At 47.9% G+C, this 26,905-nt stretch overlaps 1 protein-coding gene across 1 annotated transcript; it reads left to right on the forward strand.

Annotated features, from left to right (window-relative positions):
- Positions 1–2,789: 2,789 nt before the first annotated feature.
- Positions 2,790–26,451, forward strand: PDZK1IP1 (PDZK1 interacting protein 1). Its single transcript, XM_077825413.1, has 4 exons — positions 2,790–2,856; positions 16,793–16,901; positions 23,962–24,063; positions 26,260–26,451. Exons 1-4 carry the CDS (start codon positions 2,790–2,792, stop codon positions 26,330–26,332), a joined length of 351 nt encoding a protein of 116 aa, XP_077681539.1. The 3' UTR covers positions 26,333–26,451.
- The last annotated feature ends 454 nt before the right edge of the window (positions 26,452–26,905 follow it).

The raw sequence follows: 26,905 nt of genomic DNA on the forward strand, positions 1-26,905 counted from the left end.
CGAGGTAAAGCTCATAAAGGAGTCAAAACTAACTTTCATTTTTACGTCTTCACAACCCAAGTACTTGCCCATTATTTATTATTTCTCTTACAGTAGCACTAGAAGGGCTGACTGGCTAAGCCCCACTATGCACTGCTAGGTACTCTGCAGACACATAGTGAGTCTTAAGAGTTTGAAATTTAAATGGACAAGATGGATAAAGGCTGGGAGAAACAAAATATTGGTATTCCCATTTTGCAGATGGGGACCTGAGGCACAAAGAGATGAAGGGACTCACCCAGGGTCACCCAGGGTGGCTGTGGCAGAGTCAAGAATTGAGGTTAGCTCTTCCGAGTGTGTGGTAAACTCAGACAAAACTTTCGGAAGGCTGGGTTTTGAGGGGACACTATCTGCTGTGTTGCCACATCTCGTGATTTTATCATGAGCCTCATGATAGTTGGTGAAAAGAAAAGGAGGACTTGTGGCACCTTAGAGACTAACCAATTTTTAGAGACTAACCAATTTATTTGAGCATGATAAATTGGTTAGTCTCTAAGGTGCCACAAGTCCTCCTTTTCTTTTTGCGAATACAGACTAACACGGCTGTTACTCTGAAACATGATAGTTGGTGTTTTCCTTAAAGCCCCAGTTCCTGGAGTCAGATGGTTCTAGGGAAATCTCAGCTTTTACTTTTAAAAAGGAAAGTTTCTAGTCCTTATGGGGGCATAAAAGTTGAAAATGTCAGAGCTCAAGTAAAAAACCACATATTTATTATTTTTAGAATCTTACAAGTTTTCGGACAATCTCATGATTGGGGGAGGGGGTGACATGAGTTTTGAATGATTAGGGTCATCAATAATGCATCTGGCTCATAGACAACTATTTTTAAATCACACATTTCTTTTCCTATGTTATTAATAACATCTTAGATAACGGAAAATGAAAGAATCTAATTTACTTTGTACTGCTTGTTTACTTTGGGTTTATTATTTTCCTTTTTCTCAGCCAAGACAATGACACCAGACAGGACAATTTCAGTTTTGTTTATAGTCAGTTTCACGTTGTTATTACATATTGTTTATCTTCCAGCAGCACCCAGAATGTGCTTCTGTGCCTGTAAGATAGTCCCTGCCCCAAAGAGCTTGCAATTTAAGCAGCAGATCAGTGCTGAGATGTCTGGATCACAGGCACAATAGGAGAATGTTTATTTGTTTTTGTTTTTTAAGTAGAGTTCATTGGAACTTCAATCTGTGTAAGTATATTTTTGCAGGTCTAAAGCTTCCATGGTTATCACTACAACTACAATACCACCTGCTGAAGTGAAGAAACAGATTGACAGAGCCAGAAGAGTACCCAGAAGTCACCTACTCCATGACAGGCCCAACGAAGAAAATAACAGAACGCCACTAGCCGTCACCTTCAGCCCCCAACTAAAACCTCTCTAACGCATCATCAAGGATCCACAACCTATCCTGAAGGATGACCCATCACTCTCACAGATCTTGGGAGACAGGCCAGTCCTTGCTTATAGACAGCCCCCCAGCCTGAAGCAAATACTTACCAGCAACCACACACCACACAACAGAACCACTAACCCAGGAACCTATCCTTGCAACAAAGCCCGTTGCCGACTGTGCCCACATATCTATTCAGGGGACACCATCGTAGGGCCTAATCACATCAGCCACACTATCAGAGGCTCGTTCACCTGCACATCTACCAATGTGATATATGCCATCATGTGCCAGCAATGCCCCTCTGCCATATACTTTGTTCAAACTGGACAGTCTCTACCTAAAAGAATAAATGGACACAAATCAGACGTCAAGAATTATAACATTCAAAAACCAGTCAGAGAACACTTCAATCTCTTTGGTCATTTGATTACAGACCTAAACGTGGCAACTCTTCAACAAAAAAACTTCAAAAACAGACTCCCAGGAGAGACTGCTGAATTGGAATTAATTTGCAAACTGGATACAATTAACTTAGGCTTGAATAAAGACTGGGAGTGGATGGGTCATTACACAAAATAAAACTATTTCCCCATGGTTATCACTATGTTGCACACCATGGTCACTTGGAACTGAGATAGAACTCAGATCCTACATTACCACAAGCTCCTACCACTCGAGCTAAAAAAGAGTCACCCATAGCTGTACAGGTTCTATGACCTGCTGTTCTGATTCCATCCTCCCTAGGGCAACGGCATAGCCCACTAGCCAGTAGAGTATAGTATTTTCTGTGCAACTGTTTCTACCAGTCAGAGTTTGAAGGCTTAGTTTTACAAATGCTAGATTTTGCGGGCTTTCATTTGATTTGGTTCTCTGGTTTTGGTGCTGTTGCATTTTCTGGTATCATGCAAACGTGCTACACCAGGGTGCTCCTTTCAAGAAAGAATGTGTTGATCTTAGTATCGGTTCCCCACAATCCCCATTGTAAGTAAATAAACAAACACGGTTCATTGTCTCCCCTGAAATTCCTTTAGGCTCTACAATAACTGCCAATTATTCAAACCGCATGTCTGCAAACTCCCAAACAATCTTAGACGTTACTTATTCACCTGGCTCAAAGAGGAAGCAGGTATGCAAATCCATCTGTACCTCCTCCATTTAAAAGCCACTTATTAATGTCACTGACAATTTACCAGGCTCATTTCCATCGGAGTCAGCCGTGTTTAAGTGTGCTCTGGGTCTTCAGATTTCACATTCGGCTCTCTCAAAAGCTTCTGAGAGGGAGCAGGGCTCATTGTTCCTCTCACAAAGCAAAGAACCCTCCACACTGAGCAACAAAACAACTGCTCTCCAGTCATGCAGGCTCTCCAGGTTGCTGCCCTGTGCCTTTTAATGGCTCTGGAGCCAGTGAATTGCCAGCAAGGTGAGTGTGATTTCCTACTTTTCGGAGTGGAACTGGTTGAGTCTTGAAAGTTTCTGGTTCTGAGTGAAACAGCTGATCCATGAAGGGGTTAGTCTTTAAGTCAGCTAAGGAGCAACGACAGAGAACTTTCTTTTTAGCCAGGTGAAGGAGATGGGACTTCAGTGCCCTTTAGGAGATGCTCTCTCTGCGTCACAAATGAATTGCTGAGAGTTTGAAAACAAAGCATTTCATCTGAAGCTTTGTCTTCACTGCAAAAAAACAACAACAACAAAACAAAACAAAAAAACCCCAAGGCATGTTCGCTGTCTTGCTGTGAAATCTAGTGGAGACAAGAAAGACACAGGTAGTGTTTTACCCTGTGGTAGCTCACTGAGCACAATATTATACACCTCCAATCTGGTGTTTAACTCCATTGAGGTAATCGACCTGTGCCTTACCTCCACTAAGATCTGACACAGAGATTGCTCTTTTGATATAAAGACACAGGGTTTTTTTGCAGTGAAGACATAGTGCTAGGTTTTTAGTTACTCTAGGACAGTGGCTCTCGACCTTTCCAGACGACTGTACCCCTTTCCTGAGTCTGATTTGTCTTGTGTACCCTCAAGTTTCACCTCACTTAAAAACTGCTTGCTTACAAAATCAGACATAAACATACAAAGTGTCCCAGCACACTGTTACTGAAACATTGCTGACTTTCTCATTTTTACTATATAATTATAAAATAAATCCACTGGAAGATAAATATTGTACTTACATTTCAATGTATAGTGTATATAGAGCAGTGTAAACAAGTCAGTATCTGTATGAGATTTTAGTTTGTACTGGCTTTGCTAATGCTTTATATGTAGCCTGTTGTAAAACTTGGGGGAGATTTTTTGGCAAGCATGATCAAAATTGCAGATTCACAACATGAGAATTAGGGAGATCTCATTGCATGAGCAATGGTTCTCAACCGGGGGTACACATACCCCTCAGGGTACAAAGGGGTCTGCCAGGGGGCACCTCAACTCATCTAGGTATCTGTAAAAAGAACAGGAGTATTTGTGGCACCTTACAGACTAATCCATTTATTTGAGCATAAGCTTAGCCCACTTCATCAGATGCGTAGAATGGAACATATAGTAAGAAGATCTCTCTCTCTCTCTCTCTCTCTATATATATAGAGAGAGAGAGAGAGAACATGAAAAAGTGGAGTAAGAGGCTAATTAATTAAGATGAGCTATTATACAAAAGTTTTTTTCGCCTGCTGATAATAGCTCATCTTAATTAGCCTCTTACAGTTTGTATGGCAACTTCCACCTTCTCTGTATGTGTATATATATATCTTCTTACTATATATTTCATTCTATTCATCCAATGAAGTGGGCTGTAGCCCACGAAAGCTTATGCTCTAATAAATTTGTTAGTCTCTAAGGTGCCACAAGTCCTCCTGTTCTTTTTACAAATATCTAGATGAGTTGGTGTGCCCCCTGGAAGACCTCTGTATACCCTCAGCGGTATGTGTACCCCTGATTGAGAACCATTGCTCATGCAATGAGATCTCCCTAATTCTCATGTTGTGAATCTGCAATTTTGATCATGCTTGCCAAAAAATCTCCCCCAAATCGATGGCTTCACCCACTTTTCAGAAGACTTAATGTCACAGAGGCCTCCTGCTACTGTGACATCACTTGGTTTTATTAAATACAACAGGACATTTAATAGTATTATAAAGTGTTCTGATGAATAATTAAAGCTAATCTTGTCTTTTCAATGTTCTTGAACCCCTGCCCTGCACCCCACCCCCCCGCACTTTGTGTTGCTCCATCCTTTATTGTTTTGTTTGTTTACTTGCTTGTTCTCAGAATTTAACTGCCATGGATCTCCCAGTTATTAGGGTCCAATCCTGCACCACTCAGTCAAAGTGTGTGTTGCCATTGACTTAAAGGGAAGCAGGACTGGACCTTTTAATGACGCTTTTCTGGATTTAGGGACCTATATGATGTTTCAGATGTGGCCAAAGCTCACAAACAGCCACATTTTCAAAGCACCCCAGAAAGATGCACCCTTTCCCCAGAATCCATCCAATGTGTATGTGCCCATATAGACTGATTTGTGCAAAGCAGGTAACAGCATGTGCAAGGGCTATGTGCATTGGCAGCCCCCCCGCACCTCCAGGGCCGAGAATGGCTCCATCCCCTCGGGAATGGTGCAATCAGCCAGGCCAAGACCTGCCCCGGCCGGGGTCCCTCAAGACGCACTTGCCTGGAGGGCCCAGCCAAGCCCTCCACACTGTTCCCCCGCCGGCTGAGACTGGCCAGGCTTCTGCACCAGTCCCAGGCAGCTCCGCTCCGGGGAGACAGGTGGGGCCCCACAGGTGGTGGGAAGCAGACACTGCCCAGAGCCGGAGGGGTCCAGCCAGGGGGCTGAGAGGAGCCGGCGGGTGTGGCCAAGGGGTGGAGAGGAGCCCTCGGCCAGCTGGCAGGCAGGCCGAGAGGAGCAAGTGGTGGGCGGGGGAGTCAGCGGGGTCTTGGGACACAGGGCAACCGGAGCAGGCCGGGGCCCCTTCTGAGCATGGGCCCAGCTCCATGGAGCCTCTGGAGCCATTGTAAACCCGGCACTGAGAATGGCCACTCACCAACCACCAGTCACCCCTTCCCTCTTGTCTCCACTTACTCTCCAGTCTCTGCCTTGTCCATGTGCTGCTGGTACCTTCATGGCCCTGCACTGACCTTTGCGCCATCTCCTTTGATGCAAAGGATGCTGGGGCATGTAGGGAACTAAAGGTGCCCATTACAGAAGTCAAAGCAGAAACATGGAAAACTTTCTGAACTGACACAGAAAGGGGACATGGTGCCCTTGTGGGGAGAGGGGAGTAGTGTGTGAATTTGGATAGGGTAAGGGGCACATCTCATCCTAGTCAATGCTGGTCAGTGCTGATTCAAAACCATAGAGGGCCCATTTTCCTGATCAGGTTTGGATGCTGCTGAAATCTTGTGAAAACAGCTCTTGGAGCAAGATCTCGGCCCAAGATGGTGGAAACCTCTTGGGAAGAGATGAACGGATGAAATTTCAGTCTTTGGGGGTGAAATGTCGTGAAAACAACTTGCCTGAACCCAAGTTCGCCCTTGAGCTGCTAACATGGGCCCAAGCCTCATCTGGATCTGGATGTGAACATCACTTCCCTGGGTCACGTCCAGCACCGCTAATGCTCACCCACCGACCAGGAAAAAACCAACACAGTAATAAAAAGAATCCAACAGCTGAGGGATGAACCAGAGAAGGAAATGAAGCAGTCCAGGCTTCAGGATTATTTGGGATGATGACACATTCCTAGGACTAAACTCTGTCCACAGCTAGACCTGCCCAACCCCATGGGTGGGACTGGGAGCAAGGAGTTAAGCCCTCTTGTTTATGACCTATGGGGAAATGCCAGCAGTGGGGCCAAATCCTACTCTATTTACACACCTCTGTGAAAGTTAGCGAGGCTGCTCTTGTGTTTCTGGATCCCGGCTTCGGCAAATCTTTGAACACATGAGTAATCCCATTGCATCAGTGGGACCAGTCTCCTGTTGAAAGTTAGGCAAGTGTTTACTTTCCTTAGAGGTGATTTTGGGCATCAATCTTTTAGCATACAGAACAAACTGTCCTCAACCTACAGCCTTGTGCTAAGTTAGGGCTGGACGCTTTTGCCTCTTGTACTGCTGGGATTGTTCTGTTTGGTTGCTAAGTTTACAGTACTGCCAGTCCTGGGCATTCAAAAATCCTAAATCAGATCCTCCCATAATCATGAGCTTGGCTAAAAAAAACATGAGATTTTAAAAAGAATCATACATTTGAGGGTCTTTATATTTGCCTTCTATTTACTGAACATTTAGGGTTGCACTTGCTTCATAATTTTCTGCACAGACATGAGGTCTAGAAACTTACTATTTTTAAAACAAGAACAGAGAGTCTCCTATAATCACACGATTCCAGGAGCTGGGGCTTAAAGAACACACCAAATATGGCAAGACTCATGGTACAATCAAGAGAATTGACAACACTGAGTCTAGTTCATAGCCAATTGCAGATGACTCTGCTTTATAAATATGGGTGTATGCAAAGCACGTTTACAGCCACTAAAAAAGAGACATTAGTTTTGTCATTATGTGGGCCAGATGCTTGGCTGGAGTAAATTGTCAGAGTCCTACTGGAGTCCAAGGAGCTACGTATATTTACACCAGCTGAGGACCTAGACCATGGCATCTTCCTGGGCCAGATCCTGAGCTGGGGTATATGTGTGTAGTTCCATCTCTGTGTTTTGTTTACAGCTCTTTCTTTGTAAGAGTTCCCCAGCACCACCGTGGGCCATGAGAACTCACGGAAATATTCACCTCCTGGTTTTACAGCAAATGCGCAGGGACACAGGTGTTTCAACTCCAGAGGCAGGCAGTGTCCTTTCCTTCTTCTCCCAGCCCTGCCACATACCTATATGCAAATCATGTGCGTTATTAAAAGCCTTAAGGAGCAAGGGGTGATTAATGCACTCAGTGATCTTGTAACCTGGGAAACCTATTTGTGCTTGTGCAATATCGCTAATGACACTGTGTCCCTCCTGCTAAGGAGGGGATTTTACACCTGGGCACATAAGCAGATGACAAACCGTGAATCACCGCAGCTGACACACAGGCCTTGCTCATTTGCTGCATTTACATGTGGAGCTGTGAAAGGCGGATCCAGATTTCAGTCTGAATCCAAACTTTCCCAGAGATTGTGGGAGAGTTTCAGGGCTGGAGTTTTGGCCTGATCTTATGTCTCTTCCTATGGAAAGCCCTTTCAAACAACTGGAAGGGCTGTTGGGCAGGGCTTCGTTAGGCTTGAGATGTGCATTTATTTTTTTTTCTGTCAAGAAGATCAGCAAAGAAATAAATAGCTCCCAAGGGGGTTGTAATTCTGCCTTGGTGCAGTTCAAATGCAGACTCAAGGAGCCAAGTTTTTCAACCGAGTTTTTTCAGTTGTGCCTGCCATGTTGCCCACGCGAATCCCTTTTTGCATGTACACATTGCAGCTGTGGGTGCTGATCAGATGATGAGATGTGTAATCGCAGGGCTTCAGCAAGCAACGGTGGGGGATTTTGCATGCTCCCAAATTCTGGGGGCCCACAGACCCTGCTCCTACAGTGTGTTTTTCCCTCCTGCTGAGGAGGGGTCTGTATAGAAGATAAAAGGACAGATCTAAGAGTGGTACTTGAAATAGTAGTGGCCTGAGTTGAGGGTGCTGGGTTCGGCCCCCGCTGGGGACTCTCGCTGCAAATTTAGAAGCTGTCGTAGGAGCCATGCCTCCTAAATAACATGCATCAGATGCGTGCATCAGATGCTGTCGGAAACAGCAACAACTGAATGCTCAGTCGTGACACGTGCTTGATTGTCTCTGGATTTCTGCTGTCTATGGCTTTGCATTTTTGCCCTTATTGCAGGCTTGTGTTGGCACATTCCCTCCAGTGACGCTGGAGGGAATCCCATCTCGATCTGGCAGCCCATGCTACACCACCTCGTTTCTCGGTGGGGCTGTGGCTAGCCCAGCCTTCAGAATAAATGAGATGCCCAGGAGGGAAAACTTATCTGCTGGCAAGAGAAATTGGCCCGCTGGCTGGGCTTCCGGCAGAGTCAAGTGCTGGGCGGAAGCCCTCGGAAGCATTTCCACTAGGTTTGCAAAGTGGAAAAGACAAGACAGCCTTAGCAGGGTCTGTCTGAGCAGAAGGATGACTTTGGTGGGACATCAGGGGAGTGTGAAGGAGACTTTTGGTTTGGGGAGAGGCGTTGGGCTCCCAGGAAAGGCTTTTGGGGTGAGGGAGAACGAGCAGGGTGGGAACAGGCAGCAGGCCTGGAAAGGATGAGCCTGGACTTCCACTTACCCACCACCAGGCAGTCAAGTTCCTCTGAGCAGCAACCATCTCAAGTGATCAAAGTCTGTAAAGAAGGGGGACAAAACAATGAAACCAGACTAAGAAAACACTGAGCTGGGTCCTACACACAGGGCCATTTCGGGGAGCAGGTACTCGAGCAAGGAGTAAAACCACAAAAAGAACCAGGCCCTGAGCCGTGGAGGGAGGATAGTTAGGGATTTGGGAGGCCTGGGTTCAATTCCCCTGTGTCACTTAGTCTCTCTGTGCCTCAGTTTCCCTCTGCACAATGCGGATAACAGCACTGACCTACCCCACAGGGGCACTGTGAAGATAAGGACCCTGAAGACTGTGAAGTGCCCAGATATAATGGTAATGGGGGGGCATGTAAATAGTTGAGAGATATCTAGATCCTTGGATCCAAACACCATCCAGTGTAGGATTGGATGCTTTGCAGCTGCGGCCCTTGGCTGAGTGCTACCAGGAAATGATAGTTGTTTGATGGTAGTTGTGTGGCGTGCCACACAGTTTGGGACCTCTGATCTATTTGGCATGAGTTACACTCATTATATGCACGTATTGGATGCCAGTAAATACCCATTTACACCTGATGTGTAACTTACCACCACCAGGCACCTCACTCCTGAATTTGGCCCATTGCCTATATGCTAGGTAGGGTAGGATTTTACTGTTGTTCTAACCAGCTTGCCTTTCAATTTCCTGTTGAAAGACAAAGTCCTGATCATCTGGGATCTTGGTTAGCTTCTGAGTGGCCCCTTCCTTGCCCCCCAGAGGATATTCCCAGCCTCCTTGCCCAAATACATGTCAACAGGAGTTATTAATGCAAATGCTGACCTCACTCTACGGTGTCCCTACCTAGGCACTGATTATTGAAATGGATTAGCAAATAAACAGAGAGACCATTGTCTGAGCGAGCCCTTTAGGGACCATTGTTGAAACTTCGGCTGTGCTGCTAATCTAAGGTAAACATTTTACCAGCCAGCCCTGTTCTTGAAAAACATTGTTAAAGTTCATCTGGGCCAGGACCCATCCGGCAGCATTCTTTGTGTCTTTCCCTTTTACATAAACTTCTTTCCTCCTGGGAGTGAAGCCATTTTTAGTTTCCTTCCCAATGCTTAAAAGCAGTTGCTTTCCTTCATAGAATCATAGAATCATAGGACTGGAAGGGACCTCGAGAGGTCATCTAGTCCAGTCCCCTGCACTCATGGCAGGACTAAGTATTACCTAGACCATCCCTGACAGGTGCTTGTCTAACCTGCTCTTAAAAATCCCCAATGATAGAGATTCCACAACCTCCCTAGGCAATTTATTCCAGTGCTTAACCACTCTGACAGTTAGGAAGTTTTTCCTAATGTCCAACCTAAACCGCCCTCGCTGCAATTTAAGCCCATTGCTTCTTGTCCTATCCTTAGAGGTTGAGGAGAACAATTTTTCTCCCTCCTCCTTGTAACAACCTTTTATGTACTTGAAAACTGTTATCATAGAATCATAGAATATCAGGGTTGGAAGGGACCTCAGGAGGTCATCTAGTCCAACCCCCTGCTCAAAGCAGGACCAATCCCCAATTAAATCATCCCAGCCAGGGCTTTGTCAAGCCTGACCTTAAAAACTTCTAAGGAAGGAGATTCTACCACCTCCCTAGGTAACTCATTTCAGTGTTTCACCACCCTCCTAGTGAAAAAGTTTTTCCTAATATCCAGCCTAAACCTCCCCCACTGCAACTTGAGACCGTTACTCCTTGTCCTGTCCTCTTCTACCACTGAGAATAGTCTAGAACCATCCTCTCTGGAACCACCTCTGAGGTAGTTGAAAGCAGCTATCAAATCCCCCCTCATTCTTCTCTTCTGCAGACTAAACAATCCCAGTTCCCTCAGCCTCTCCTCATAAGTCATGTGTTCCAGACCCCTAATCATTTTTGTTGCCCTTCGCTGGACTCTCTCCAATTTATCCACATCCTTCTTGTAGTGTGGGGCCCAAAACTGGACACAGTACTCCAGATGAGGCCTCACCAATGTCGAATAGAGGGGAACGATCACGTCCCTTGATCTGCTCACTATGCCCCTACTTATACATCCCAAAATGCCATTGGCCTTCTTGGCAACAAGGGCACACTGCTGACTCATATCCAGCTTCTCGTCCACTGTCACCCCTAGGTCCTTTTCCGCAGAACTGCTGCCTAGCCATTCGGTCCCTAGTCTGTAGCGGTGCATTGGATTCTTCCATCCTAAGTGCAGGACCCTGCACTTATCCTTATTGAACCTCATCAGATTTCTTTTGGCCCAATCCTCCAATTTGTCTAGGTCCCTCTGTATCCTATCCCTGCCCTCCAGCGTATCTACCACTCCTCCCAGTTTAGTATCATCCGCAAATTTGCTGAGAGTGCAATCCACGCCATCCTCCAGATCATTTATGAAGATATTGAACAAAACCGGCCCCAGGATCGACCCCTGGGGCACTCCACTTGACACCGGCTGCCAACTAGACATGGAGCCATTGATCACTACCCGTTGAGACCGACAATCTAGCCAACTTTCTACCCACCTTATAGTGCATTCATCCAGCCCATACTTCTTTAACTTGCTGACAAGAATACTGTGGGAGACCGTGTCAAAAGCGTTGCTAAAGTCAAGAAACAATACATCCACTGCTTTCCCTTCATCCACAGAACCAGTAATCTCATTTTAGAAGGCGATTAGATTAGTCAGGCATGACCTTCCCTTGGTGAATCCATGCTGACAGTTCCTGATCACTTTCCTCTCATGTAAGTGCTTCAGGATTGATTCCTTGAGGACCTGCTTCATGATGTGCATCATGTTATCATGTCCTCTTTCTGTCTTCTCTTCTCTAGACTAAACAAACCCAATTTTTTCAATCTTCCCTCATAGGTCATGTTTTCTGTCCTTTAATCATTTTTGTTTCTCTTCTCTGGACTTTCTCCAATTTGTCCACATCTTTCCTGAAATGTGGCACTCAGAACTGGACACAATACTCCCACTGAGGCCATAGGTGCCATCTTCCCCGCTTTCCCCTGCGTGCTCGACCCCCTGCTCTGCCCTGGCTCTGCCTCCACTCCACCCCTTCCATGTGGCCCCATCTCTATCTCGCCTCTTCCCACCCCTGCCCCACCCCCATTGCAACCCCTTCCCCGAATCCCCACTCTGGCCCCGCCTCTTCCCCGCCTCCTCCCCTGAGTGCGACACATTCCCGCTCCTCCCCCTCCCTCCCAGCATGCCCCCAAACAGCTGTTTGGCGGTGGCCGGGGGAAAGTGCTGGAAGGTAAGCAGAGGAGCGGGAATGTGTCATGCTCAGGGGAGGAGGCAGGGAAGAGGCGGGGCCGGGGTGGAGCTTGGCTGCCAGTGGGTGCAGCGCACCCACTAATTTTTCCGTGTGGGTGTTCCAGCCCCGAAGCACCCATGGAGTCGGCGCCTACAGTTGAGGCCTAATCAGCGTGGAGTAGAGCGGAAGAATTACTTCTCGTGTCTTGCTGACAACACTCCTGCTAATACGCCAGGAATGATGTTTGCCTTTTTTGCAGCAGTGTTACACTGTTGACTCATATTTAATGCAATCCAGTCTCATTCCAGTCAATGGGAGTCTTTCCACTGATGCCGCAGAGTGCTAATTCGGCCCCGACGGATGCAAGGAGGTCCCAAGCCGGGCTCCATTGGAATCAGAGGGAGTTTTGCCATTGGTTTCAGGGGGAACATGACTGGGCCCCGGGGGTCTAATCTTTTCAGATTGTCCCAGCCAAGCTCCGTTGGGGGATTGCCCTCTGCCTTTTTACAGTCCTCCTAGAGTCCCATCTAGACACTGCCTTCTTCATCATCTCCTGCCCTCAAGCTGTTCAGCGCTGGTCCTGTGCCCTGGTTCTATCAAGAAGATGGCTGCATTGCTCCAAGGGGTGATGTGATCCTTAAATACACACAGGGCTAGATCCAACCCAGCTGGTGCAGCAATGCCCTGGCCATCCAAGGGGATAATTCAAGGCTTGTGGCTTCGATAAGGGCTGGGGAAAGCTGCTTTCAAACTGCCAGAGATTTATCAGAGCTCCGCCACTTGGAACAGCCTTTGAGTGGGGGGACTGACTCTTTGGTTGCTCTGGCCATGACTCGTTTTCAGCGAGCGATGCTCACATTTTGGCCCCTTCCCCGTAAGCAGAGCTGCATCTGCTTTGTCCTGACATAACACACTCCTGGGGCAAAGCTGCCATGCGCAGGAATCTGCAGCAGGGTTGATATCTGTGTGACCCGCCAGTGAATCTGACCCATGGTTGGCATGCTGGGATCCTTTGGGGTGAAAAGAGTGGGGTGGGGGCAGCCCTTCAAAATGCCATTTTTCATAAGTTGTTTGCAGTGTTGCAGTAGCCATGTTGGTCCCAGGATAAGCGAGAGACAAGGTGGGTGAAGTATTTATTTGGAACCAAATTCTGTTGGTGAAAGAGACAAGCTTTTGAGCTCCACGCAGCTCTCCGCTAGGGCTCTTCTTCAGGACCTGAAGAAATGCTCTGTGGAGCTCGAAAGCCTGTCTCTCTCACCCACAGAAGTTGCCCCAATAAAAGGGCTTACCTCACCCACCTTGTCTCTCTTTTACTTAAAAATAATGAATCATAATTGCCCCAGATTGAATAAGGGAGTGGGCGGGTGAGGTTCTGTGGTCTGCGATGTGCAGGAGGTCAGAGTATATGATCATGATGGTCCCTTCTGGCCCTAATGTCTATGAGTCTATAATGAGTCATGCATGGACCAGGGTACAGTTTCTCCTTCCAAGTAGGTTGCCACAGTAACCAGGGTTTCTTTGCTAGAGAGAAGGTCCAGAGATGTAGGGATGTTTTTGGGATGGGTGACATGGCAGGGGACACAACGAGATTTGATTCTCTCCACTTCATTCACCCTAATGCAGCATTAACACAGCCAGACTAGTTCCCTTCCTGTTGACCTTTCAGATGTTTGAAACCCATTCTGTCCAAGTCAGAGGCAGAAATTCCAGAGACCTTCCTCCCAGCCCTGCTGGGAAGGGGCAGACAGCTCAAAGATTAGCTCGGAAGCAGAAAGTCCCATTATTATTATTATTGTATTCAAGGAATACCGTGAGGGCCCATTTGTATAGCAAGTCTCGGTTTTGACCCGAAAGAGTTTGCAATCTAAATAGACAAGCCAGGCAAAGTAAAGGATTATTATCCCCCTTGTGCAGATGGGGAGCTGAAGCCCAGATCCGCAAAGGTGTTCTGACTACCTAACTCCCATTGATTTCAATAGGAGTTAGGCACCGGAATACTTGGAGCATCTGGGCTTAAACATGAAGTCTGTTGCAGAGCTAGGAACTAAAGCCAGATCTCCTGAGTCCCAAGACTTAACCCCAAGTTCATCCTTGCTATTAACATGGAAGCCTTTAATGCTCTCTTCCCCCGCTTCCCACCACAGAGCCAGCTAGTGGGTAGCTCTACGGCTTAGCAGAGTTGGGAAACCGCTGTGTGGCTTGGCAAAGGAGCCGGGGGAATTAGAACCGCATGGGCTTTTGTTCTGACTTATCGAGTTGTCATGGGCGTTGTTTCCCTGCATTCTCCTGAATGCATCACCCCAGCTTGCAACTGGTTCTCTCTGCTGCTGACTGGCCCCCCTCCAGCCCTGTCCCTCCCCCAAAACTTGGAAGGTGATCACACTCCAAACGAGCAGCCGCCAGCCAGCGGAGTGTCACACCGAACATGCTGGCACCTCCTTTGCCAGGTTTGTTATGCTAATGGACCCACCATAATCCGCTTTGCAACATCATAATAATTAGTGACGGATTACAGACTCAGGAAAACACGGCACTCCTCAGTGTGAGCGGATGGATGGAGGCTTTCAGTTCGGGAAAGAGGGGTTGGGTGGAGCAGCGTGTGCTTGCGAAGATAAAGGTGCAGGTACAGAGCTGGGTTGAGGCATTTAATCACAGCCTTGGTTTGTGGGCAACATGGAGTCACATTTCCCCCCAGGGCAGCTCAGCGAGCGATTGGTCATCAAGGCGCGCCCCAGTGCATAGGAATGGTGCACAGACCGCACCATCCTATCAGGGCGATGTACATCCTTGGGAGCATATGGAGGGAACAGTCCCTGCATTCCCGCAAATCTAGGGACTTGGATTATCCCTAGTCCCTACACAGAGTGCTCTCTGCAGCCCGTTCCCTGCACATCCACACAATAGCCAGAGAGACCATCCTGCCGACTACACAGAGATTCTGAAAAAGCCCCGTAGATATAGTAAATTGAGGACTGTGTTGGACTTTCAAGTTATCACCTTAAGGGGGAAAGGGGTTCTGCTCATGTTCATAAGAACATAAGAATGGGCCATCTAGCCCACTATCCTGTCGTCCGATAGTGGCCAGTGCCAGGTGCCCCAGAAGGAACGAACAGAACAGGGAATCATCAAGTGATCCATCCCCTGTTGCCCATTCCCAGCTTCTGGCAAACAAAGGCTAGGGACATCATTGCCTGTTCGCAAGCTAGAGGGCTCTGTAGGGAAGTGTGTTCTCAGAGCCAGTCTGGAAAAAGCCATCTTAAAGCAAAGTAGGGTGAGCTGTACCTGTAACAGCTTCTGAGCACCTCAAACTCTTTAATGTGTTTATTGACACAGCACCACTCTGAGGCAGGGTTGTGATGTTATCCCCACTTTACAGATGGGGAACTCAGGCACAGAACAAAAAAGGGCTGATTTTTAAAAGCATTTAGGCACCTCCAAAAACCCAACTGAAAGGGACTTTCCCAAGCCAACAGCAGAACAAAGGCTTAAACACACGACTTGACAAGTCTTAGGTTAGCACCTAGTCACTGGGTCACCCTTTCTCTCAGGTGCCAATTTGTTTTTCCTGTCAGATGCAGAACGTTGCCTAGTTAGTCACATTATGCGCTCTCTCTCTCTCGCTCTCTCTCTCTCTGTTTCTCAGGGAGACTTTATATTCATTTTTTTCTTGTTTTTCTCTCTCTGAAACAAATGGCATTTTGAATGAGGGCTATATTGCTACTATTACTTATTTATACTGTGGTTATGTCGAAAGGCCCCAACCCAGGAATGGGACCTCTGCGCTGGGTGCTGTACAAATGGATAATGAAAAGACTGTCCTTTCCCCAAATACATGGGGCTTATTTTAGTTCTACAAGGGGAAATATAACATTAGAGATGGGTCTGAGATGCAAAATTTAGATCCAGATTTTTAACCACTCATCACTGGGAGAGCCTTTGGACTCAAGGCTTTGGTTTGGGCCCCTCTCCAATGGAAATGAGGGACAGGGGGAGAGGAAAGGGTTGACTCATCTGATGGGGCCCTGGTACAATTCTCAAGTACAAAAGGAGGGGCTGCTACTTTGGCACACTGTGCTCAGTGCCAAAGTCCATCCCACAGTGCAAGGCTAAAGTCCTGTCCCCATTAGTCTGCATGAGGCATGGGATGGTATTGATGTGGTGGGGGATGGACGGGCTGTTGGGGGTGATGGCAGGTGGATTTTTAATGCCAATCCTGTTTCTTTGCCTGTTTGGGTCTGCAAGGCTCAGACCACAGACCAACCAGCTCCCCGGATCCTTACTAAAGCAGAGTGGTCTTGAGGTCAAGACCCAGCTTATGGCTGAAGAGCTCTGGGTTCACTTTCCCAGTGCTACCCCATGCTGTCAATCACAATCGCTGACTCAGCCTCACAAGGCACTTTTGACTCAATCCTGCAAGGTCCTTAAACTTGTGCTTACATGGACTTCAATGGGCTTTCCAGGTGCTTAAATTCAAGCATGGGTTTAGTGCTTGGCTGGCTTGGGACCAGAAAGCTCAGCAGGATTGAGCCCTGAGATCCTATATTAATGGAAAAGCAACAAGGAGTCCAGTGGCACCTTAAAGGCTAACAGATTTAACTGGGCACAAGCTTTTAGTGTTTAAGGTGCCATCGGACTCCTTGTTGTTTTTGTGGATACAGACTAACACGGCTACCCCCTGATACTTGACACTATATTAATAGAGGCAGTTGAAGAACCTAAACAGAACAGGTGAAGCTAAAAATATCTCTAACGTTTGTCTCCACCCTTTCTCTGCAGCCCGGGGAAATCTCCAGCCATGGATGCAAGGGGTTATTGCAGTGGCTGTTTTCCTAGTCCTGGTGGCAATTGCTTTTGTGGTCAATAAGTTTTGGTGTCAGGAAAAAGAGTAAGTGCGAGTTTTCCTCATTCCATTTGATTTGGGCTTCATTGTTGCCAGAGCAACTCCAAAAGCAGGGCGTTTCGAGTTTTATCTGCGTGGGGCACAATGTGATCACTGCACAAAGCGGATAAAAACAGGGAATCTTTTCTGATCCTCTTAATGGTATCGGTTTACAGGGACCGTGGACAACACCGCACAAGGCGATGGTCGTACTGTGTAACTCCATAGCCTTGTGATGGCACTTTCACTTCCTGTCCCTGACAGAATCCAGAAATGGTGCTTAAAATGCCAAAGCCTTGTTACCGAGACATTAAAGTGGCAAAGTTCCAAACTCAGGAAGCGAAAGGGCTGAAGTTCCAGACCCTGAGCTCATTGAAATGTTCATCGCTCCAGTCCCTTCAGTCGGGTGGCATTTAGAACAGACACTGCTCCTTGGCCCAGCTGTTACTCGGTATCAGGGAAGGCCAGCTGAAATGATGCATGTTTCACCACTTACATGGTGCCACCAAGGGATACGGGGCAGTTCAAAGGACGACTGACTAGCCAGTCTCAGAGGGCCATGTTTGATTGACTTAAAGAGTGGTACCAAAAATTATAGCTGCTGAAAATCTGGCCTATGGAGATCAGTGATGTTATGTTCATTGACATATTTTGGGGATCTGGCCAGAGAGGAAGGATGGTCAGTAAGACTTGGGAGGTCTGGGTTGAAGTCTCTGCTCTGCTACAGACTTCCTGTATGGCCCTGGGCAAGTTAGTTAAGCCCAGATTCTCAAAGTATTTACACGCCTAACTCCCAGTGATTTCAATGGGAGTTAAATACCCAACTACCTTTGAGATCTGGGCCTCAGGGTTTGTTTCCCTGGACGTTTACTTTGCGGCAGGGGTGTAAATCTCCCCTGCACTAGCCAACCTCATCCATGTGGACCCTGCTGATGCACTCTAAGAGTTCCTTAGTGCGCTTTGATCTAGTCCAGTTTCAAAGAGGAGTAGATCAAAGCACATTAATGGACTGTTAGTGCAGGTCAGCAGGGTCCACACAGACAGAGCGTGGCAGGCTAATGTGGGTTCTAGCTGCTCATGAACCCATCAGTGCAGTAGGGAGATTTGCCATTCCCTACCTCCCAGGGGTGTTGTGAGGATGAAGATATTAAAGACCAGTGGTTGCTCAGATAATACGTTGATGGAGGCCATATGTGTACTTCTGATGAATGGTTTAATATATTAAGATTTAACTTGTTAAACACAGACCACAGATAGACAGGTTGTGCGATGCTGCTGAGGTCACCACCCTCGAGATGGGTTGACTTGCTTGGTTTCATGTCAAACCCAAGCATTCCAGGGTTGAAAGTTTGACTCAAGCCAGGACCATTCTGGGCTCATGAGGCTGGGGGGAGGGGAGAAATGAAGCAGAGAGAAAAATTCTAATGAAAAACTATGGTGAAATGGGGAGCAAGGAGAGAGAGCAGGCTAAGTGAAAGCTAAACAGAAAGGGGTAGAAAAGGGTTAGAGAAGAAGAACGAGAAAAGCTGAATGAAGAGAGAAATACAGTAGACAATATGGGCCTGGTTCTCAGTTACTCTGTTTCTGTATTTGGGGAAGAGTTGAAAGATACCCTGGGAGGTTTCACCATCCTCTGAAGCATGGGTTACTTGCCGGTTGAACTAGAATACATGGTGAATTCTCTGTAACTTGTGGTTTTTAAATCATGAGTTGAGGAGTTCACTAACTCAACCAAAGGGTCTATTACAGGAGTAGGTGGGTGTGGTTTTGTGGCCTGTGATGTGCAGGAGGTCAGACTAGATGATCACGATGGTCCCTTCTGACCTTGAAGTCTGAGTCTGTGAAAGAGGGGATTAAGGTCTCTGGCTTTAAACCGCTGTTGGGATCCTGCAGGGGTCTGTCTGGCTCCAGTGTAAGCTAGAGCTGCCTCAGGGCTGCTCTAACTTCAATGCTGCTTTCCTGTGCCCCCGTGGGCCCTGACAGGCAGAAAATAGCTGTAGTACAGTGTGACCTGGCCACATCCCTGATCCACTCCCTACTCCTCAGTAGGGCAGACCTACACAAAGTAGGAAACCCCTAGTGCAGGGGCATTTTCAAAGGTCCATTTCTGGCACTTTACATCCCCTTTACACTGCCAGAGTGGCATAAATGGGTCTTAGGATAGCTGAGGATCAGGTCCCATACCCTCCTAGCTTCTGGGCATGCCCTTCTCTCCTTAACACAGAGCACAGGCTACCCTTGGGCTAAAGTACATGCTTTGATTTTTACATCAAATTGGATGCTCCCTAATGGTGTCTAGTAAGAGTCAGGAAAGAGGCCCCATTGCACAGCTGTTTGGTGATGGAGCCAGCACTACTCCTGTCACATCTGACCCCCTCTCCCCAGGAGCCTAGTTTTGTCTCTGGCTCAAACATTGCTCCTCGGTGTCCTGTCTCGTGTTAGAACCTGCCGGCTAGGGCTGGGAAGGCTAGAAGCCCATTTTGCCTCTCACCAGGAAAGACGCTGTGGAGGCATAGCAATCTGGCAGCATTTCCAGCCCTGGTTCTGTCACTGTGGCTGCAGTTAGCAGCTTAATCCCTGCCTGTTTCTGCCTTTACATTTCTTGTGCAAGCCCCAGACCTCACCCGCCAGCAAGCACGGAAGGGAATTGGAGACATGCACCTTCAACGGAGCGGAGTCAGCGCAGTAGATCCAAACCTCCCTCAGGGGAGGGCACAGTGCTGGATCTGGCTCCAGGTCTAAACTTCTTTGGCTCACGTCTAGCTGTATGATAGGCTGACCCAGAACAGCCTGTCCAATTGGCACCATCAGCTTGGGACACGGACACACACAAACACACCTTCTCAGAGGCAGACTCCAAGACACCATTTGAGGCAGAGTCTCTTCTACTGTTGAAATAAAAAGAACATTGCAAAGTATTTTGCAACAGCCCATTCAGAGACCGACTGGAAAAACCAGTTAGCAGCAGAAAACAATTCAAAGGTCTGACAAATTAGTCTCACCCAATGCTGCAGACTTGGCACTGATGTTACTGTGCAGCAGGGAGGGCCAACTGCAGGGATGTAGGATTTGCAATCTAGGCAGAAGGAGCAGTTAAAGAATGACTGACCCACCAGAAATCCCAGAGGGCAAAATCCTGCAACCCTTAGTGATTATGTTCAGGCAAAGTCCCTGAGCAGGGACTTTTTGAGCTGTAGTTATTAACATTCTGGCTGCAGAAAGTAGACAAAGCTCGTGAACAATTCAGTACATGTATAACCTACTGGTAAGTGTATGTTACAGATCCTTCTTTGTACCCAGTCCGCAGAGGCAATGAGTCTGTTATCACCCTAGTAAGGTCAAGCTGTGGGAGCTTTTTAGCTCTGGAGGTCGCTGGGTCAATCGCTGGTCTATCAGCCATAGAATCATAGACGTGTAGGGCTGGAAGGGACCTCGAGAAGTCAGCAAGTCCAGCCCCCTGCGCTCTGGCAGGACCGTGTAAACCCAGACCCTCTGTGGCAGGTGTTTGGCCAATATCTTTTTAAAAACTTCCAGTGATGGGGACTCCACAACCTCCCTTGGAAGCCCGTTCCCGAGCTTACCTCCCCTGAGAGAGTTTTCCCCAAGATCTAACCTAAATCTCCCTGGCTGCTGATTAAGCCCATTACTTCTTGCCCTGCCTTCAGTGGACATGGAGAACAATGGATCACCGGCCTCTTTATAACAGCCCTTAACATATCACAAGCCTGTTATCAGGTCCCCCATCCCTCCAAATCTTTTCTCAAGACTAAACAGGCCCAGGGTTTTGAAGCTTTCCGCGTAGGTCAGGTTATCTAAACCGTTTATCATTTTTGTGGCTCTCCTGTGGACTCTCTCCAAGTCGTCCACATCTTTCCTCAAGCGTCCACATCTTTCCTCAAGCGCGGTGCCCAGAATTGGACACAGTCCTCCAGCTGGGGCCTCACCGGTGCTGAGGAGAGTGGGACAATGACCTCGTGTGTCTTATGTACGACACTCCTGTTAACACGCCCCCGAATCATATTCGCCTGCTTTGCAGCTGCATCCCATTGCTGGACCGTGTTGAATTTGTGACCCACTGTAACCCCCAGATCTTTTTCCGCAGCGCTACCACCTAGTGAGTTATTCCCCATTTTGTAATTGTGCCCGTGATTTTTCCTTCCTCGGTGACGCCCTTTGCACTTGTCTCTACTGAATTTCGACTTGTTGAATTCAGACTGATTCTCCAATTTGTCAAGGTCGTTTTGAATTTTAAACCTGTCCTCCAAAGTGCTTCCCACCTCTTCCAGCCTGGCGTCATCTGCACATTTTAGAAAGCATTCTCTCCACTCCATTATCCACGTCATGAATGCAAATACTGGATAGCACTGGACCCCCGCAGGCCCCACTAAATCCGCCCTCCCAATTTGACAGCAAACCATTGATAACTACTCTCTGAGTAACGTCTTTCAACCAGTTGTGCATCCACCTTACAGTAATTTCATCTAGATCGCATTTCCCTAGTTTACTTATGAGAATGTCTTGCCGCACTGTGTCAAAAGCCGTACTAAAATCAAGATATATCACATCTACTGCTTCCCCCCGTCCATTAGGTCAGTAACCCTATCGAAGAAGGAAATTAAGTTGGTATGGCATGATTTGTTTTTGACAAATCCGTGGTGACTAGTTCTTATAACCCTATTATCCTCCAGGTGCTTACAAACCAGGTATTGAAGTGAGGCTGATTGTCCTTTAATTTCCCAGGTCTTCCTTGTTCCCCTTTGTAAAGATAGGCCATGAAACCACCTCCTGAGCCCTCTCATCTCCCTCATTAGGAGGAGCCCTTCGTTCCAACTGTCCCACCTCCACCTCCGCAGCAAGTAGCCTGGTGCCCTCAAGAGTAAGATCACTTGTCCCACAATGCTCGCTGGTGGCAGCTGCTGCAGCACGTCCTGGAGGATCGATGACCAGGGAGTGGTCAGCACTGTGATCTGCAGTGGAGAGCTGAATGTGTAAGATTCAAGGAACTGAGCTGGATACAGCCCGGGTGATTGGCAATGGGACTGGGGCATGAGGCGAGGGGCTGGTGGAGAACCATCTAGTCCTAGGAAGGATTTGAGGGTCACGCAGGGTAACTCGAGTCAAGGGTAGCAGAAGCTTCCTAAAAGTGGTGCCCAAACTGTGGCCCCGCCCCAGGCACCACCCCTTCCCCCAAGGCCCCGACCTCGTGCCGCCTTCCCCCAAGACCTCACCCCCCCCCCCCGCTCATTTTTCTCTGCCCTCTTCCCCCCATCGCTTGCCCTTATGGCCGGTAAAAAGTGGGAAGGCCATGGACCCCTGGCCTCCCCTGTTCCACACCCCTGCCTAGAGAAGCTGCTGTGGACTAGTTTTGAAGCCTGGAGAAATAACTCTCTACTTACCTCTGTCAAGATCCCCAGCAGCCATTTGGGATCATCAAACCACTTTATTCTCCGGCATCTTTGCAATTCTGGGTTGCAGCTGGCAGAGGAAGAAGTGAAATGCCATGAGTTGGTGTTGTTGTCCCAGCCTGACGAGAAACACATAGTACTAAACAACTTGTGAGAAAACCTCTCATCCTGAAATCTTCACCCTGGTTTAGCTGACCAGTTCCTGGCTGTATCACAGACTCTGTGCTTTTGGGCAAATTACTTAGGCCAAGGTCATGAGTTAGATGCTGAAATACCTCTGAGGAGCTGGGCCTTAATTATGCTCGGTACCTCAGTTTCCCCCTCTGGAAAAGAAGGATGAGGACCCGGGGGTGCTGAGAAGTTACTGTTTGTGAAGTGCTTTCAGGGTTGGGAATAGAGCCCTGGAGCGGCATCTCAGCTGGTGTACCTGATCAGACCTCCGCTGACTTCAGGGGGCTATCAGTTTACACCAGCTGATGTGCCTGACTCCTGGTCTGCAACACTGTCCCCTGGGTCATGTTGCCCGATGGTGGCAAGGAGGCAGTGTGGTCCGGTGGCTAGCTCCCTAGCATGGAGCTCAGGGTTCTAGTCCTCGCATTGTCTCTTTTTCTGCCACAGTTGTCCCCCCTGTCTATGACGGAGAGAATAATCCTGACCTCCTTTGTAAAGTGCTTTGAGATCTGTGGTGAAAAATGATGATGATTATCAGGAGCTTGGACAAGCATTCATAGTCTGGTGTGTGGATATTAAGCGAACCGCATCTCAGGTCCGTTTGAGGTTCACTTGTTTGCTTGTGAGGGGAGCACGAAAGGATGCATTGGTTGAAAACAACATTGCCAACCCCACATGTTCAAACACCAGGAGTCAGGCTCCCCAAAAATCATGAGATTGGCTTAATCAGGAGGTGATGTAAACATAGATGTGGTGGTCTTTCTATTGGCCTTCTGCTTTTTGGACCTTTAGGGTGCACTATGGGGTCGCATATGGAAGCTTTCTCCACAGCCATGAGGGATAGACTCTCAGTTTTTCTTTAAGAATGAAGGCTGAAGTCATCACAGAGTCATGTGACTCCAGGAGCTGGGGCTTTAAGAAAGCCAATAATTATCATGCGACTCATGAGAGTTGGCAACACTGTGAAAATCAAAAAACCAGCTTGGTGGGACTCCATTACAGGAGGACGCACACTTGAGACAAAAAGCAAGGGAGGAACCATAAGAAAAAGAACTTCACTGATCACCTTATAGATAGATTTCATGCACAGATTGTTAAGGCCAGAAGGCGCACATTGTGACCGTCCACTGTGAGAGTTCTCCAACAACTTGTGATCCCCTTATGCTTAACAATCAGTCCTACCTTGTATTTAGTTTGGATGCTCTGGTTACCTTCTCCAGACCTGAGGAAGAGCTCTGTGCAGCTCAAAAGCATGTTCCAAAGATATTGCCCCCCCCCCCCACCTTTTCTCTCTCTCAATGGCTTGATAAGTGGTATGAAAGCTTCGGGTTACTGTTCAAATGATACCTGAGCTTTACAGAGTGTGAAATCATTTGAGTTGAAACTCTGTTGCTCACTTGTGTGTCAGCCAAAGAGGCAGAAATACAATGCAGCCAATGGTCCTTCCATGGTTCTATCTTAAATTCTTTCAAATGTGCTTCTTTTGTTAGGGAAAATATGGAGTCGGTGGTCACCATAGGAGACAAGAAGGAAGAGGATGTCGTATCCAACGGGACTGAGGGGAGGTATTCGATCACCGCGGCTGATTTCAGGTGAGCCAGGCGTTCAAGAACTTTCGAGTTCATCCGAAGCGGATCCCTTCTGTGCTATGCCAGGAGCGGGGCAGAAATGGTTTGATGTCACACTTGGGCCATTCAGCATCTGGGTTCGGGTCACCAAAATAATCTCCAGTGTAAAGTAGGGCAGCTCCTCCTCTCATGCCCAGACCTGCCCCTAGTCCTACCTCTGCCCCCAGGACACCTCCTATGCCGAGTCTTGGGGGGAGGGGACAGCACAGGGCTGCTTATGGTGGCTCTGCGCAGGCCTATTGAGATTAAAATTTAGGGCCCTGGTACATCATGTTTGCTGGGGCCCCACCCCTATTACAGCCCAGTTACAAACGATTAGAGGGGGGGCCTGAGCTCAGGGCTACAGTACAATTGTCCCCCCTTTTCCTCCCTGCTCTTGTCAGTTTTGGCTTTACTGTACGCTTGCACTGGAAGAATTTTTCCTCTGGTCCTTTCCCTCTCTGCATGTGTGCAGGGGCCCACATCTGCCTTCATAAAACAGGGAGATTGCCAGGTGACAAACATTACAAGGTCAGAACAAGTCTCCCCTTTTTCCCTAATAACAGTTTATGAAAACAAAAGTGGATTTTTAAAATCAAACGGATGTGTTCACCCTTAATGCTGCCAGGTTCTTCAGCCCACTTGGATCAGCAAACCGGTCAGTTTCACTTTTGTTTCTGGCCAGGCTAGGCTTTCTAGGGCTGGCTTACAGGTTAGCAAAGATAGGGCCTGATCCTGCAGGGCTCATGCACCTGCATAACTTTATGTGCTATGAGGAGTCCCAAGGAAGCGTAAAGTTAAGCAGGGGCATACGTCTTTGCAGGATCGGGGCCTCCCGTACACTCATTTTGGCAATTCCCACCTCTGACAAACCATAATTGACGGCAGCAGCAGCGTAGACATTAGTGCAGGCCGAGCTGAGGCATTTTCACTAGATCGTAAAATTCTGTTATGGATTTGCCCTGGTTAGTCTGAAAGCCCTGGTTCCACCGTCCAGAATTCCAGAAGCTGCTACTTGAGCATTAGCTGTTAGCATTACAGGCCCTATGACACATAGTTAATGTACGGTAGCGTCCCAGGGAAATGTTTGAATTTCATGGCATCTGCACGGCTGCTGAGTCTCCCCCATTCCTCTCCCCAAACTGCTGTGATTCTTCCAACAGCGAGGAGGTGGAAGCTGTCAGCCCTGTCCCAGACAGTGGGGTTAGGGGCAGGCTGGCGGGAAGGCAGTGTCTCCCCAACGGACAGGATCCCAGGATGCCACTGCTGCTTCCGGTCTGGCTGATGGGGCGAGGTGGGGGGTCAGCGCTAATAATGCCTCTGCTCCTTGCCAGCCAGTGCTGGGGTGTCTCCCCTGGTCCTAGGGGTGCTTCTCCAGGGCTAAGCCAAGGCTCCTAATCAGTGCATTGTCAGTGCTGCCTCCCTCTCCCTGGTGGCTGGACAGGAATAAGCAGCAGTGGCCAGAATCTCTGGCCATGAATGAGACACTGCCCACCAGCCCACGTCACCCTACTCCCCACATTTCCTGTGATAGGACCTGCTGCCTCCTCCCCGCCCCCCTCTGGGATGGGCCTGCTAATCCTCTATGAGCAGCCACCACCTCCTGCTGCTGGAAAAATTGCAGCATGGATTTATCTCATGATTTCCATGAAAGCAAAAGTTACACACGTTCGAGCAGTTTTGACTTCATCCAGTAGAGGACAATGGTTCACATATACACAAGCCAGTTCACAACAATACTACACGGGCCATTCCTCTAGCTCCATTCAAACTAAGGAATATTGAATTAAAAGCCTAACCATAAATCCTTCCTTTACTGTCATGGTAAGTGTGGTGTACTGAAAACTTGGTTAAAATTGTAGGCTGTCACTTTAAATTTCAGGGGGGTTTCTTGTGGGTTAGGGCGCTGTATAGGGAAGCATGCATTCTGAGTCTAGCAGCAGTCAGTCTGCAGCCATCCAGCCTCGAATAAGGTGGGGTGAGTTGTTCTGGTCTGTTTTAGGAGCAGCCTGTTTTCTCTCTCTCTGGTTTTGGGTTCTTGTGTGTTATTGTTTGGAATTCTAAGCAATGAAGTCATGTTACATTGCAACCTTCCAGCAAGAGTATTTATGTTTTTATTTACTTCTCTGTGTGTATGCTGTGAATGTAACAGTAACTGATGGCTTTCCTGTAACATTTCAGGTCCAAAGAAACCCAGCATGCCTACGAAAATATCATTGAGTATGAGGGGAAAGTCATCACTACTCTGATGTAAGAGCCGCCTTCAAGGATCGCTCATTTCGTGCCATCCTTTTTCGCCCCTCTCTAATTGTAACTTGGCATCCCTGTGCGGTGGTCAGCTTGATAGCCTGGAGTCATTGCACCTGGATTCACCCACGCCCCGGAAGATGAAGTTTGCTCCCAGCATCACCCAAACCTGGGCAGGGTGGGAAGGACAACAGCCACGGCTGCCTCTTACTCCCCATTCCCTGTTGGTGTGCAGGGAATGGGAGAGGCCATCCCCTCCAATGGCTCAGAACCAGATACAATGCAGAGGGGGAATAAAGGTCTGGTTCAGATTTCCCTCCATTCCCTCCCCCCCGCCAACTGAAGCAAGAGAGAAGCAGGAACCAGCCTGTTACTCCCAGAATCACAAGTCGTTCCAGGCTAGGCTGTAAGATTGCAATGCTGCCCTGTTTGTATAGAAGCCCCTTCCTTCTCTTTGCCTAAAATAATGTCACCTATGACATCTCTTCTTCTTAGTCCTAGCCCGGTGTAATAGCATTTCTGTTAATCACCTGTGCAGTGTAACAGCCTTTCTTTATAGCCAAAGAAGCTCAAATATTCT

The sequence above is a fragment of the Eretmochelys imbricata genome, chromosome 8 (genome assembly GCF_965152235.1).
Source record: "Eretmochelys imbricata isolate rEreImb1 chromosome 8, rEreImb1.hap1, whole genome shotgun sequence".
Taxonomy (NCBI): Eukaryota; Metazoa; Chordata; order Testudines; family Cheloniidae; genus Eretmochelys; species Eretmochelys imbricata.

What these genes read in the sequence shown, in the direction of transcription:
- PDZK1IP1 (XM_077825413.1), top strand. Translation starts at nt 2,790, where the DNA reads ATGCAGGCTCTCCAGGTTGCTGCCCTGTGCCTTTTAATGGCTCTGGAG. An exon ending in GCCAGTGAATTGCCAGCAAG is followed by an intron (nt 2,857 to 16,792) that starts GTGAGTGTGATT and finishes CTTTCTCTGCAG; the next exon opens with CCCGGGGAAATCTCCAGCCA. An exon ending in ATCACCGCGGCTGATTTCAG is followed by an intron (nt 24,064 to 26,259) that starts GTGAGCCAGGCG and finishes GTAACATTTCAG; the next exon opens with GTCCAAAGAAACCCAGCATG.